General features: G+C 39.4%; 1 protein-coding gene across 1 annotated transcript; it reads left to right on the top strand.

Annotated features, from left to right (window-relative positions):
- Nucleotides 1-9,069: 9,069 nt before the first annotated feature.
- LOC131908188 (putative olfactory receptor 5AK3) lies at nt 9,070-10,017 on the top strand. Its single transcript, XM_059259235.1, has one exon. It carries the CDS (start codon nt 9,070-9,072, stop codon nt 10,015-10,017), a length of 948 nt encoding a protein of 315 aa, XP_059115218.1.
- The last annotated feature ends 6,204 nt before the right edge of the window (nt 10,018-16,221 follow it).

Genomic DNA, 16,221 nt, shown 5'->3' with positions numbered 1-16,221 from the left:
AGCAGCAGAGGGAGAGAAGAGAAGGAAATAGAGCTTTCTTGTGGAACTTAGAAACTTAGGGTCCCAACTTTTTGACTTCATGTACACCCAACAACTCCACTTTCTAATATTGGCACATTCCGTGTTAGGGTTTCAGCATGGGTACTGAGGCGAGTGATGAGACATAAACATTTGGTCCATAACACGAACGTACTTTGAGATATTCCGGTGAAATATTATATGAGTCATTTTGGAGCATCCTGAATGAACTTGGAATCAGTGTAAGAGCTATCTCTGATGGCTTGAGAGCCAGTGAGCCTGTCCTGCCACTAGCCAGCTACCACAGGCAGTAGAGCCGGCTCCACCCCTCACCTGGGCAAAGCAGGAAGAGCTGGCCCTGGTGGCATGGCCATAGGAGAGCTGGTAGGCTGACCAACTCAGCTACCACCCAGGCACAGATCCAGGGCTTTGAGTTGATCCACCTCAACATCCACCTCAACATCCACCCCATCTAAGAACTGCTGGAGCATGTGAAGGGACCAGTCCTGTAGAACCAAAGGATCCAGTATTGATAGTGTAGCAGAAGCCAGAGGCCTTAAACAGGACCAATGACTCACTTGACTCATTTTAATGAACATTTGCAAGGAAAGCTGTTTGGGCAAAAGGGCAGACTGGCAACACACCATGACACATCACAGCTTCCACAGCGAGCTATTTTTGTGGGGTTTTTTTTATTATTTTTATTTTTTGTTTTCTTTGCAGGGGGGGGCATGTTGCAAGGACAGAAGGCAGAAATGGAAGGACGGGAGATGAGTGGATTGGGGTACATAATATAAAGTTCACAAAGAATCAATAAAAAAGGTTTTTAAAAATGTGTCCAATGAAGCCACTACCTTTTAGGTGATGTACGAAGAAAAATTACTTCTGTCAAAACTGTTTCTTCATAATGTGTAGTTTTGTTGACCTTTTGAAACTGATTTTCCTAGCTAGCCAATAGAGTAGATAAAAAGATATAAAAGGAGAAAATGCTTACTTGGGTTATGATGAAATCTACAAGGGACTCTGGTAATCTATGGAGTATACATTGAGTCTCATTTGGACAAGATATTCAATCGGCTCTCCTCTTCCATTGGATGACAGTTTGTAGATGTTAATATCTCCATACCTATATCATAATTGTGATGACTCCTCTTCCATAGCTTAAGAGACAGAAACTCACAATGCTAGAAGGGAGGTGTCACAACATAAAGACATATAAAGGGATAAACAAAACTATCAACTACAAATACTCTAAAATCAAGTGCTGATGGGGTGTGAAATAAGAGAGAGATTTTGTTGCTCTGTGTTACACAGACCAATGGCACTAAGTACAAGACAGCTGAGTGGTATGGAAAATTTTTGCCTCTTGGGCCAGGTTACAGATATGGCTGTCACTCTGTTCTCTTTGTGGGTTATTATCGAGCTGCAGTAGACATATTGGATTGTGAGGCAACCAGAGTATAAGAAACACTAGGGAAATCACAAGCATACTAATCTTGACTCTCAAACATTTGTTTTAAAGGAAAAATAAATCCCTGCATTCAAGTCAATATTGATTGTCTATGAGCAATCGAATTCCTAATTGGGATTGGAGCCATCAATGAGGACTGCTGAATGTCAATTCATTAGCCTTTTTCTCTTCATTCAACTAATCAAAGAGCCACAAACTCACTGAGGCAAGCTTTGTCTGTAGCCATTAAGTTAAATGTTTAATCATAGCAAAGTTCAAGGTAGGTGAAACTCACAGTCTCATTCCACAGAAAGTTACATGAAATATTCTAATTTAGTAAAGTAAAAGTAGAGTAAATGTCTCTGCATAGGAATGTTTTTATATTTGATTTTTTTTTTAGAAAAGGAAGAAAAAAATCAAGTATAAAATTTTAAATGGACAATGACCAATGTGATACTACAGAATTGATTAATGTAACACTATCTCTGTTTGTCAAACTGAATGTCATATGCCTTCAAGTTTAGAATACATTCAAATTTTCTGTTTTACAGAAGGCCATCTTTTATTTTACCAATTATATTGATGGGGATTTTATATACAACAAAACATGGGCTCTTTGGCATAGGCAAAGATGCACAAAGGTGTTCATAATGAAGAAAAAAGTCATCAGTGTTAAAGAATAATTTCTGGCTCTCGCTCTCTCTCTTAGTGTCCATATTTAAATCTATGCTAAAAGCTTTCTCTTAAAAAACTTCAACTTTGGCCGGGCAGTGGTGGCGCACGCCTTTAATCCCAGCACTCGGGAGGCAGAGCCAGGCGGATCTCTGTGAGTTCGAGGCCAGCCTGGGCTACCAAGTCAGTTCCAGGAAAAGGCGCAAAGTTACACAGAGAAACCCTGTCTCGAAAAACCAAAAAAAAAAAAAACTTCAACTTTGAGCTGTCCTACCTCTGGTTCCTAGCCATCCAGTCAGTGCCAGGTGTGGGCTCCCTCTTAGGGCACAGGCTTCAAGTTGGACCAGTCATTGGTTGGCCACTCCTGCAAGTTCTGCACTACCATTACCCCAGCACATCTTTCAGGCAGGACAGATTGTAGGTCGAAGGTTTTGTGGCTGGGCAAAAGAGAAAAAAAGTCAATGAAACCATTCCTAATGATATTCTGCTGTACTCATAGATCAGTGCCTAGCCCAATTGTCATCAGAGAGGCATCATCCAGCACATGCAGAAATGCACAGCCAAACATTAGGCAGAGCCAGAGGAACCTTGCAGAAGGGGGTATGAAGGGTTTTAGGACCTAGAGCAGTCAAGGATACCACAAGAATAAGGCCCACAATCAACTAAGCAGGGCTCAGGGGCCTCACAGAGACTGAAACAACAAACATGGACCCTTTATGGGTCTGGGCTAGGTCCTCTACATATATGTTATGGTTGTTGGCTTGGTGTTCTTATGTTCACAGTGGGTGTGTTGGGGGGGGGGGGTTGACTCTTGCCTGAACTTGTGACCCTTTTCCTCCTACTGGGTTGCCTCATCCAGCCCTGATATGAGGGTTTGTGCCTATTGTACCTTGTTAAGCCATGTTCAATTAATAGCCCTGGAAGGCCTGCCCGAGAGAGAGAGAGAGAGAGAGAGAGAGAGAGAGAGAGAGAGAGAGAGAGAGAGAGAGAGAGAGAGAGAGAGAGAGAATGGAAGATGAGAGGATCTAGGAGAGACAGGGAGGGGCTTGGGGAGGCACTAGGAGGAATTGAGGAAAGGGAAAATGTGGTCAACATGTAATGTATGAGAGAAAAATAAAAAAAAACTTCAACTTTGTTTCAAAAAACAAGGAACAAATAGCATGAAATTTTTTTTTTTAGAAATAACATCGAAACTGTTATCATCTCTAGAAAGTTTAAATTCACCTCAGAGTCAAAAATCACTAGAGAATGTTATTTATCCAATGATGCCTCAGCCCTTGAAACCTCAGATTCTCAAGAGAGTCAATACTGATCCCTCGGGGGCCCCAGCAATAAATTCCCCCAAAGAGGAGAGAACATTCAAGAGAGCCTTGGTCAGCAATCAGCCTGCTCCAGCTGCAGGCAGTGAGGTGGAGCCACTCTGATGTAAGTAAAGCAAAGCAATCCCTTGTTCACCCACAGTTACACATCTCTGCAATGTGGGAAGGAACTGGCAATGCAAGGGACCTGCAGCGGAGTCCAGCCTGGCTCACAAGACCAGGAAGGTGCTGTTCTCCATCACTGGTGATGTAATAAAATGTGTATGGTTGGAATCTAAGTATTGTCTGGAAAACTATATGAATGAACATGAAAACGAATCTACCAATCACTTTACAAACCATGAATATTATACACCCTTAATATTTCTTGAGAGTTCCTTATGTGCCTTAGGTATCTTCTTTTCAGACATATTTTATGAACATATTTTCTCCTGTATACTGTGCCTTTTCATACTCTCAATCATTTTTATTTAGCAAAAATTAATTTAAAATTTTCATGAGGTTTCATTTACTTATTTTTACCTATTATCCTATACTGCCCAATTTTTCTCAATTGTTACATCTTAGATAACATAATGAAACCTTTGTATATATTGTCTAAGAGCTCTCTGCTAGGCTCTATGATTTTAAATTTTGTCTTGTTATTTTATTAAAAAGTCATAGCTTTTAGTGTTAGCTTTAAATGTGTGATCTATTTTGAGTTAATTTTGATTTAAGATGTAAGATTTATATTCAGTTCATTTTTACTCTTACACAGTCAAGCATTCCAGCATCCTACTGAACGACTTTTGCATTTTTATAAAATTCAATGGACTAGACCTGAGATCCCTCTCCTCCTCATCTTCGTATCTGCCCATACACCAGCATCACAGTGTATGCTGTCAGGATAAGTCTTGACAACAGGGTGCTGACTTGTTACTCTTTGTTACTTTACTCTTTGGGAAGTCTTGCTTAGTCAAACAACTTTTTTCCTTCACATAAATTACACAATAGCCTTATTCTATATCTAGAGAAAAATCTTACAGATTAGGAACTACATCCCATTGTGTGTCAATTTTAAGTGGATTAATATCACATTATGCTGAGATTTTCAACCCATATAGCTTGTTTACTTATGTAGATCTTTGGTTTCATTCATCATTGTTTTCTGAGTTTTATCACACTAATCCTATGCAGATATGATTAGATTTATACTTAAGTATTCCACTTTAATGACTATAAATGAGACCTTAGTTTCAGCTTCCATCTTCCCTTGTTAATATGCAGAGTTGTTTTCTCTATGGTCATCTTGCATTCTGCAGTTTTGCTGAAGTGACTTGTGAGCTCTAGAAGATGACTATGGACTCCTTGGGATCTTCTGTATTGTTCATGTCACCTGCAAATGCAGACAGGTGTATTTATTCCTCTTTAACATGTATGATTTTTATTCTTCTCCAGTCTTTGGTCTACTAACTAGAATTTCCATAAACATAAGGAATAGCAGCAATGATGATGTGTTTATCTAAGGAGGCAAGCATTCATATTTATAGATGTTCATTGAACTGAGAAAGTTCCTTCTATTAATACTTTGAACCTTCTCTTTTTTCTTTCTTTTTTTCTTTTTCTTTATTTTTCTCTCATACAACACATCCCGACAGAAGCCTCCTTTCCCTCCCCTCCCCCCAGTTCCCGCCAACACGTCTTCTCTCCACTAGATCCAATGCTCCTTCATTTCCCTTCAGAAAAGATCAGGCCTCCCAGGGGGTATCAACCGAACACAGCATAGCAAGATGCAATAAGATTAGACACAAACCCTCATAGCAAAGCTGGATAAGGCAATCAATAGGAGAAAAGAAGGTTCTAGGATCAGACAAAAGAGTCAGAGACACCCCCACACACACTCCCACTGTTAGGAGTCACACAGAAACCCCAAGCCTAAACAACCACAGAATATACGCAGAGGACCTAGCATAGACCCCCATGCAGGCTCTGTAATTGCCACTTCAGTCTCTGCAAGCCCCTATGATCCCTGCTTAGTTGATCCTGTGGGCCATGTTCTTCTGGTATCCTTAACCCTTCTGGCTCCTACAATCCTTCTGTGGGGTTCATTGAACTCTGCTTAACGTTTAGTTGTGGGTCTCTGCATCTGCTCCCATCAGCTGCTAGAGGAAGCCTCTCTGATGATGATTGGGCTAGGAATCCACCTATGAGCATAGCAAAAAATCCTTAGGAATTATTTCATTGACATTTTTTCTTTTTTCATCAGTTGTATTTGGTTCTACCGTAGGTCTCCTGCCCATCCAGCTTCTGGCTCTGGCCGTCCAGGTAGTGTCAGGCATGGGTTCCCTCTCATGGCAGGAGTCTCAAGTTAGATTAGTCATTGGTTGGCCACACCACAAACTCTGAGCCACCACTGCCCCCAGCACATCTTGCAGTCAGGACAGGTTATGGGTTGAAGGTTTTGTGGCTGGGTTGGTGTCCCTTTTCTTAAAGTCATGACCAAGTGTTGAATTCTGCCAAATGTCTTTTTCCACAAGCTCACATAATTCTGTAATTTTCTTCTCTAGATTGTTTATGATAGATTATGTAACTTCATATTCTGAAATGGCCTCTTGCTATAGCAGCCAATCACACTATGTAATGTAAGTCTGTCTGTCTGTCTGTCTGTTTGTCTGTATGTCTGTGTGTGTCTCTCTCTCTGTATCTCTGTCTCTGTCTCTGTCTGTGTGTGTGTGTGTGTGTGTGTGTGTGTGTGTGTGTGTATGTGTAAGATTTGCAAGTATTTGTGAAAAGATCTCCCTTCAAAAGTCACCTGAGATATTGGGAAGTAGATTCCTTTTTTATACTATTTGTATCTTTTCTCCCCAGTTTTATCCATTTATCTGCAATTTTTTTCTACTAAAGAATAAAAATTTCATACATTCATTATTATGCAATATATCCATTGCATATATTCATATTACATATATCCATAATTTACATTATACATTTGTCTGTTGATGAGCATCTAGGCTGGTTTCATTTTCTTGCTATTATGAATATGACAGCAATAAACATGGATATGTAAGTGTATCTGTAATAGTTCTCTAGATGTATGTTCAGGAGTGCTGTGGGATGATCTGTATGTCAAATGCTTTGATTGGTCAATAAATAAAATACTGATTGGCCAGTGGCCAGGCAAGAAGTATAGACGGGACTAACAGAGAGGAGAATTGAGAGAACAGGAAGGTGGGAGGAGACATTCCCAGCCGCCGCCATGACAAGCAGCATGTGAAGACGCCAGTAAGCCACGAGCCACGTGGCAAGGTATAGATTTATAGAAATGGATTAATTTAAGCTATAAGAACAGTTAGCAAGAAGCTTGCCACAGCCATACAGTTTGTAAGCAATATAAGTCTCTGTGTTTACTTGGTTGGGTCTGAGCAGCTGTGGGACTGGCGGTAGACAGAGATTTGTCCTGACTGTGGGCCAGGCAGGAAAACTCTAGCTACACAGGAGTTCTGTAGATGTATCGTAGAGTAGTTCTATTTCTTTTCTATTTTGAGACAATGTAACTACAACATTTCTGCATTCCATTTGCTCCCTCCAAACCCTCCCATATGCTCTTCAAATTCATGATCTCTTTTTCGTTATTGAAAGCACATATGTATATACATTTATTTCTAAATATAACCTGTTTAGTCCATATATTGTTACATATATGAATGTTTTCAGGGATGACCATTTGGCAATGGACAACCATTTGGTGTGCTCTCCCCTAGGGAAGACAACCTCTCCCACTCCCAACTTTCCTCAGTTGCCTGTAGCTCTTTGTGTAGAGGCCTCATGGGCTTTTCCTTATCCAATTTGACATGCCCATTTGTGTCATCCTTTTTTCATTTTCTGTTTGGACAAACATGTTGGTGAGACTTTATAGGTGTCACTTCTGTTGTTACTAGGAGACACAGTCTCACCTCAAACTCCCTGATCTTCTGGCTCTTTCAATCTTGCTGCCTCTTCCTCTGCAATGTTCTCTGTGCCTTCAGCATAGAAGTGTTTTGTAGATGCATCCATTGAGACTGGGCTCCACACTCTGCATTTTGATTGGTTGTAGTTTTCTGAACTGTCCATACTGATTTCCAAAACATTTTTACTAGGTTACACTCACACAAGCAGTGAATAAGGATTCTCTTTCCCCATTCCTCAGCATTATTTTTTGTCTTTCTTTTCTTGATAATAACCATTCTATCTAGAATGAGATGGAACCTCACAGTCATTTTAATTTGTGTTTCTCTGATAGCTAGGGATATTTAACTCTCTTTTAAAGTGCTTATTGATCACTCGTATTTCTTCTAAGAACTTTCCACTAGCTTTATTAAAATATGTTTTCCTTAGAAGTTTGGGGGTCTTAATGTTTAATTTCCTAAGTTCTTTAGCTATCCTGTGTCTTTATATACCCTTGTCTGAGGTGCAGCTGAAGAAGATTTTCTTCTATTTCAGTCTGTTGATTCTGCTAATAGTCTCTTTTGCTGTGCAGAAGCTTTTTAATTTCATGTAGCCTCAGTTGTCAGGTCTTCTGGGTACTTCCTTGTGAATGCCTATACACTGAACCATTTTCCCTGTTTTTCTCTGTTTTACCATTTGAGATTTCAGACAAAGTTCTTTGATCTACTTTGATATGATATTGTATGGGGCAAAAAATATGAATCTGATTTTATTCTTATACAGGTAGGCATTCAATTTTACTCACACAATTTGTTGAATAGACCTTTTTCACAGAATGTTTTGACACCTTTGTCAAAAATTAAATGGCCATAGCTGCAGGATTTCTTCCTGGATTCTCTTTATGTTTCTGTTTTTGTGCCGTACCAGATCTTTGTCACTTTAGTTTTACAGTGAGGTCAAGTGTGATTATATTACTAGGTATATCCTTTCTGCTTAGGATTGCTTTGACTATAGTTGGCCTTTGTCTCTTCATGTGAATTTTGTTTTTCCTAGTTCTGTAAAGGATGTAATTAAGACTTTTGATGGGAATTGCATTTAATCTCTAGCTAGCTTTGGTAATATGGACTTTTCACAAATTAATTCTACCAATCCAGAAGTGTGGATGGTCATTCTATATCTATCATGTTCTTCAGTTTCTTCCTACACTGTCTTAGTTTTCATTATAGAAGTATTTCAATTCTGTGCTGAGCTTTATTCCTAGATGCATTTAAGTCTATTGTGAATGGTTTTTTTCCTAAGTTCTTCCTTAGTAAGCTCATTGTTTGCATATATTAAAAAACTACTAATTTTTGTGTTGATTTTGTATCCTGCAACTTTATTGAAAGGGTTTACTAAATCTAAGGATTTTCTAGTAATCTGTATGGTCTTTTGAGTATTGAACACATCTGCAAATAGGAATAATTTGACTTTTTCTAAAAAGTATTCTCCATTTTAAAATGAATCGTGGCTCAAGCACACTGACTTATAAAGTAGATTCTTATCATAGATACCAAAAATCATTTAGAAGCTGATAAATATTATGAGTGCTTGTCAGGAAGAGCCAACTCAAATAAAATGAATCAAAACAGAACAAACTGTTATATGAAGAAATCACTGAGACTTTCTTCTTTGTCCCTCCTCTTGATCTTCTCTAGATTTTCGGTGACAATGACACAAGAAAATGAGACTGAAGTCAAGGGCTTCTATCTGATGGGATTTGGGGTCCAGGGTGATATTCAGTGTGTCCTCTTCATGGTGTTTCTTGTCATCTATGTGACATCCATGGTGGGTAACACTGGGATGATTCTCCTCATCAACACTGACTCCAGACTTCAGACTCCCATGTACTTCTTTCTACAACACCTGGCTTTTGTTGATATCTGTTACACATCTGCCATCACCCCCAAGATGCTGCAAAACTTTGTAGTAGAAGAGAAATCCATTTCATTTGGAGGGTGTGTAGTACAATTACTGGTCTATGCAATCTTTGCAACTTGTGACTGCTATCTCCTGGCAGCTATGGCAGTGGACCGCTATGTCGCCATCTGCAAACCACTTCATTATCCCTTAGTCATGTCTCGAAAAGTCTGCATCCAGATGGTAGCTGGTTCCTATCTCATTGGATCAATAAATTCCTCAGTACACACAGGATTTACATTTTCATTGTCATACTGCAAATCAAATCACATCAATCACTTTTTTTGTGATGTTCCCCCAATTATCAGCCTTTCGTGCTCCAACATTGATACCAACATCAGGCTTCTTGTTATCTTTGTGGGATTTAACCTGATGTTCACTGTATTGGTTGTCATCTTTTCCTACATATGCATCATGACTGCCATCCTAAAGATGTCCTCCACAGCAGGAAGGAAGAAAACCTTCTCCACGTGTGCCTCCCATCTGACAGCAGTCACCATTTTCTATGGGACCCTTGCTTACATGTACCTACAGCCTCATTCTGACAATTCTGAGGAGAATATGAAAGTGGCCTCTGTGTTTTATGGCATTGTGATTCCCATGTTGAACCCTCTGATCTATAGCTTAAGAAACAAGGAAGTAAAAGATGCTATAAAATTGACAAGGAAAAAGTTCTTTAGATTTGATACACAACAATAAAAAATTAACATATCAAATAGAATAATTGTGCAACTGTATTTTAATAATTATGAAATTTGAAGAAGTGAGCTCTTAAATGACAACCACCCCCATTAATGTATCTGATCTTATAATATAAGGAATAGTCTGAAACTTATATTTGAAACTCATAATTTAAATTTATGTTTCATACTAACAAGGAGAGGACTTTATGGAGATTATAGTAGATATTGACAAATATATTAAAAAAAACTTCATGAAATACCCTTTCGAATATTTTTAAATACTTAAATGCTTTCCAGTGGTGGGCCAGGGTTGCATTTAGTCGAGCTGTTGGCCAAAGGGGTCCCATGGAGATCCCCAAATAAGTCAGGCTGATGCTAGAACAGAGGGTCATTCCCTAAAAACTGAGTGTGGGGAGGGTACATTGCAGGGGACAGCATCAACACAGCTCACTAAATGTAGAGTGATGGAGCTGGTGCCTGCATGGAGCCTTCACCCCTGCACTCTAGGCTCTTTGGTGAGACAAGGTACTCTGCAGGCTACAGAAAGAAAAACCTGGACACCAATTTAGCCACAAAACCATTGACCTGTAATCTGTCCTGCCTGCAAGATGTGCTGCAGCAATGGTGGTGCAGAACTTGTGGGAGTGGCCAAGCAATATCTGGTTTAACTTGAGGCCCACACCATGAGAGGAAGCCCATGCCTTGCACTGCCTGGATGGCGAGGAACTAGAGACTGGAGAGCCCATAGACCTAGGATAGAACAAAACATGACTGTCAAAATTAATGAAATGATTCCTAATGATATTCTGCTATACTCATAGATTCATGCCTTGTCTGGTCATCATCATCAAAGAGGCTTCTTCCAGCAGCAGATTAGAGCAGGTGCAGAGACTCACAGCTAAACACTATGGGGAGAGTCTATATTGGTGGTCTCCATTAGGTCCCTCCTTTTAGAGATCAGGAAACCCTATGGAACAGGATGAGGAAAGACTGTAGGAGTCAGAGGGGATGGAGAACACCAGGAGAACATGGCCCACTGAATCAACTAAGCAGGGCTCACATGGTCTCACAGGGACTGAAGTAGTAAGCGGGGAAGGGGGGCTGCATGGAGCTGCACCATATCCTCTGCATATTATTTTATGGCTGTTAGCTTGGCATTTTTGTGGGACTCCTAACAGTGGAAGCAGGTGTGTCTCTGACTCTTGACTGCTCTTGAAACTCTTTTTCTCCTATTGGGTTTCCTTGTCCAGCCTCACTATGAGGGATTTTGCCTTGTCTTATTGTATCTTGTTTTGGCCTGTTGACTGTTATCTCTTGGAGCCCTGCTGTTTTCTGAAGGGAAACAGAGTGGAGTGGATTTGGGAGAGAAGGGAGGGGAGCTAGGAAGAGTACAGGAAGAGGAAACTGTGGTCAGGAATTATTATATGAAAGAAGAATCTATTTTCAATAAAAAAAACTTCAATGGCTAGGAAACTCTTATCTGTATATAAAAAATATTAACATTGAATTTTATTATTTTATTCTATACATAATTGCCTATATGAGGTCTTTTGTATATTCTATTCAAATTATCTGAATGAAATTATCTGAAAAAAATCTGAATGTGAAATAAATGTATTCATTTTTAAACTGTTTTGCATTTCAAACTATCCCTTCCATCCCACATTCCCATTATTATTACCCATGGCACTTTATCCCTTATTTTTTTCACTAACAACTTCTTTATTTTCAATCTACACTAATCTTCCCTATGAACTGTAACACCACAAACACTTTCTACTTCTATCCCAAGTAAGATAATCTAGAAAGAGATGGCACTAAAAATTTGTCCTTGATCATTCATTTACAAAAGACATACAAATTACTTTTGTTGAGACAAACAGCTTTAGAACAGACAAAACAAATCATGTGACTTATGATCTAATCATGATCATTTCAAAATGATGTTACTTCTTAATGCCATTATATTGGTGGAGTTTTGAGTCAGACCAATCCAGGGCTTTCTCGGAGACCTTGATGTAAGGAGAAAAGGAACCTAGTTCTGTGTCTTTGCCCAGAGGCAGACATGATAAGGCCCAGTCTGAGTCTAAGGTCAGGGCCTCAAAGGAGTTAAGCTTTTCGTTCCTGGGAGAGACTTTCCTCTGGAGAGACTAGACTTGTCAGGCCAAAGGGAACACATGGTATCCCATTATCATACGACTGACCACAGTCTGTGGCCTGTGGTCAGTCTGTATGATAATGGGATACCTTGTGTTCCCTTTGTATAACATTGCTTACTTAGCCTCCCTCTGGCTTCCTCCCATCGAATGATAGCTTTCTACTGACTTTGTGCTATTTTCCCCCACAAATAATACATAAGATGCTGGACTCATTAATAAACTTGCTTTCCATAATACATAGCTTATGCAGTACCTCCTGATCACAAACTTTTGTATCTCCTTGTCTTCTGGTCTCCTGATCCTCTTTCTCAGGAGCCTGTCAATGAAGAATGACCTGCTGGTCCAGGTCAATGGAGAACAGAGATGTCAATATTTAGCTCAAAAGAGTTGTGTGATATAACAAATCTGAGAGTGGTCATATAGGCCCCAAGGTTTGTAGCCAATTAGTGTAAATAAAATGTGGTTATAGAGATTGCTGAATTTTGGATGCTGTCTAAAATGGCACTGTGAGGGGGGTGGATGTGTGTGGGTGTGAACCACTCTCTCAAATTGTACAGTTTATTGAATTTTTGAAGGTTTTAATCCAAAAGCACAGAAAATAACTACAAGAAGAGGGAGACATAGATAGGATCAATACAAGCATGAGTGATTTATTTGTCTTGGTTACAAACTGTGAAACTGGAACTCAGTTCTCCTGGGTCATTAATGGACAATAAAGAATATTCCTCAGCCGGGCAGTGGTGGCACACACTTTTAATCCCAGCACTCAAGAGGCAGAGGCAGGCGGATCTCTGTGAGTTCGAGGCCAGCCTGGTCTACAAAGTGAGTTCCAGGAAAGGCGCAAAGCTACACAGAGAAACCCTGTCTCGAAAAACAAAAAAAAAAAAAGAAGAAGAATATTTCTCAAAAGTGTTGCTCTGCAAGACAAAGAATTGAGATATTTGTTCTACCTCCCTCAAAGAGGCTGAAGATTTATGGGTATTGTTACCATCCAAACATATATGCTCCCTCTGATAAGTCATCCTCTGTGGCTTCAGAGATGCTTCCCGAGGCAAGAAGTTGAGAGTTGCCATGGGAGAAAGGCCAATTTTAGAACCAGAAAAAAAAATCTCTCTACTTCACATGCACTGAATCAAGTTCAGTATAGGATAGTGTGAGAAATGGATTCCTCGCTCCATATTCAAAGGTCTAGCCAACACCTATTAAGTGCAGAATTTCTAAGGGCAGAAAGCCTTTGTTTTCATGTTAAAGTGCTTCCAGATAGTTGATGTCCCACTCTTACCATTATTTTCTTACCCTTAATTTGAAAGGACATGGGATAGCTGGAGTATGGCAGACATTTTTTGAAGGCTAACCAGCCTGCATATTTGACAACTCCCTTTTCTAGAGCTGCTAGGTAAGCTAAAAGCTACAAGTTCATTAGAGTTAGTTTGTTCCTTGAAGACCAATTAACTTGGATTTCATAACAGCACTATAAACAAATGCAATTCAAAGTTCCTTATCCCAAAGGTTTCTAGCTGAAATATTTTCTGTAAAGTGTAACATTTTCTCTATGTAGGGATGTCTACATACAGTGTCTTTATGTAGGGATGTCTACAGTAAATTTCTAGCAAATAAAGAAAGAAACAATCAGGGGTTAATATTTTGTTTAAGTAAATAAATGATAGCCAATGTGATGCTCTCTCTTCAAAAGGCTGTATCTCTAATACCATTAAATTTGGGTCATATTTTCCATTTTTCAGAAAGCCCTAGGTTTTTATGAATTCAGTAGCAAATCTTTATATTTAAAGCTAAGCACAATTCCTTAGATACGTGTTTAAAAAAAGTTTAGTCCGATTTGTAACAAGAAATAACAAATACTTATTTGATAATAAGGGAGAACAACAACAAAAAAGAAGCTAATGGTTCATAGAAAAATAACAGAAAAAAAAACTAATCTCTCTAAAAATTTTGAATTTGGTCAGCAACATATAACTTCAGAACATTGTTTATCCAATTTCATCTCAGCTCCTGGCACTACAGTTTCTCAAGGGAGTGAACATTGATCCCTTACCCCCCAACTATGAACTCCCTATTGGGTAGGAAACATCCAGAGAGGGCTTGATGACGGGCAATCAGCCTGTGCCTGCAGCACAGAGTTTCTGGAAGCAATTTAAAGAAAGCAAAACTGGTGGGGTTTCCAACATCTTCTGTGCATCATTGCAGCAGGTAGTGAAATGAAAAGGGGTTCAGCTTAAGTTCCAGAAGGTTCCACTTCCTCCCTGGTGCCATCCTGGAAGTAGAGTGAGGAAACTGAATTGCACTGAATTGTCCAGGGAGAATGAGAATCAACAAAGGATCAAATAACTAAATGACAGAATGAATCTGACTTCATGTTTTGTTTGCATGTGTATAACTGAGCATTGAGCACCCATTCAGTACCCTGTCGTGGGTGAGTTTCTTTCAGCCATGGAATGAAAGTGATGAAGAACTGAATTTGCAGTTTAATATCTCTCTCTCTCTCTCTCTCTCTCTCTCTCTCTCTCCCCCCCCACCCCCACCACTATGACTAAATTAATTATCGGAAATTTTTATCTGTCCTGAATGTAAACAGCATCTTCCAGACACAACAGGACTGATACACATATGAATTCAAAGACTGTGTGACAGCAAACAAGACTTTGACAGGCTCAAACCAGACAAAATTTCAGCATTGAAAGGAGGAAATGGATACAAAGTCCCACCCCTAACCAAGAAGCTATTTGTAATTGATACCTCCTAGGAAATGGAAAATCAGTTTTCTCCAATGGAATGTCACTGGGTATATCAACCACACTCCAGGGCAGGCCCCAGGCCCAGAAATAGTTCCCCAACGTGAAACAGACCCATGGATTCTTGTTGATATATGTGTGTATGTGTGTATCTGTGTACATTTTTTTGTTTCATTTGTTTTGTCTAGATTTTTCACCTTACTGGCTTTTTTTTATTTGTTTGATTTTCTTTTGTTTTGTTTTCTTTTGTTTGTTTTGTTTTGAGAGAGAGGAAAGAACACCAAGTTGGGAGGGTAGGAAAGTGGGGAAAGAATATAATCAAAACACATTGTATGAGAAAAATGTAACAAAAATGGGAAAAAGGAAAATTAGAAAAGAAGTAAAAGTGTATTATTTTGTATACATATATATGTATTCAAAATCATTTTTATTCTGAATATTCCACGCTGTCCATATGAAACTGCAAGACTCTTTTCTCGATGTGCAATATGATGTGGGCACATTTCCATAAGTGTATATATTCGTTTTAATCTGAGGGTCCACATATCAGCCTGTAAGATGAAGCTAACCTTGTTTGCAAACATTTGCTTTCATTAATCACAACAATGAACATGTTGCCTTAAGTAATTCTGTGACCCCATTTTACAGGAGTCAAAACTGAGCCAGAGAGAGTCAAGTCCTCTATCACTATGAAGCTGTGGGTGAGAATCAAGCCCAGGTGTATCTATTTGTCCATGGACACCTGAACAAGCTTTGGAAGTGTATGGACTCATCAGAATATTAACTCGCTTAGAACACTCAGGTATTCTCATCCCAGTTCTCTTCCCAGAATTCATTTGGTTATCAAACACCCTCATTGTGTTCAGTGTCTCAGTGTCTCAGTGTGTGTGTGTGTGTGTGTGTGTGTGTGTGTGTGTGTGTGTGTGTTCATGTGCCTTATTTCTTGATCTCTAGAAAATTGTTACCCAAAACCTTATGTATTATTTTAATTCAAAGTAATTATGGCAGCCCTGGTTGTATTTTTTCACAGATGTATCCTGCTCTGGGTTTTTTGGGGGTTTTGTTTTGGTTTGGTTTGGTTTGGTTTGGTTTGGTTTTTGGTTTTTGGTTTTTGGTTTTTTCGAGACAGGGTTTCTCTGTGTAGTTTTGGTGCCTGTCCTGGATCTCACTCTGTAGACCAGGCTGGCCTTGAGCTCATAGAGATCCACCTGGCTCTGCCTCCCAAGTGCTGGGATTAAAGGCGTGCACCACCACCGCCCGGCTACCCTGCTCTGTTTATCTCATGGTATTTCAAAGGGCCAGAGAAGCCCA

This window comes from Peromyscus eremicus, chromosome 4 (assembly GCF_949786415.1).
Source record: "Peromyscus eremicus chromosome 4, PerEre_H2_v1, whole genome shotgun sequence".
NCBI classification, from domain to species: domain Eukaryota; kingdom Metazoa; phylum Chordata; class Mammalia; order Rodentia; family Cricetidae; genus Peromyscus; species Peromyscus eremicus.
Note: the sequence above shows the minus strand (reverse complement) of the source record. Positions and strands in the feature narration are given on the sequence as shown.

Excerpts from the sequence above, each read along its gene's own strand:
- LOC131908188 (XM_059259235.1), top strand. The coding sequence starts at position 9,070 with ATGACACAAGAAAATGAGACTGAAGTCAAGGGCTTCTATCTGATGGGA.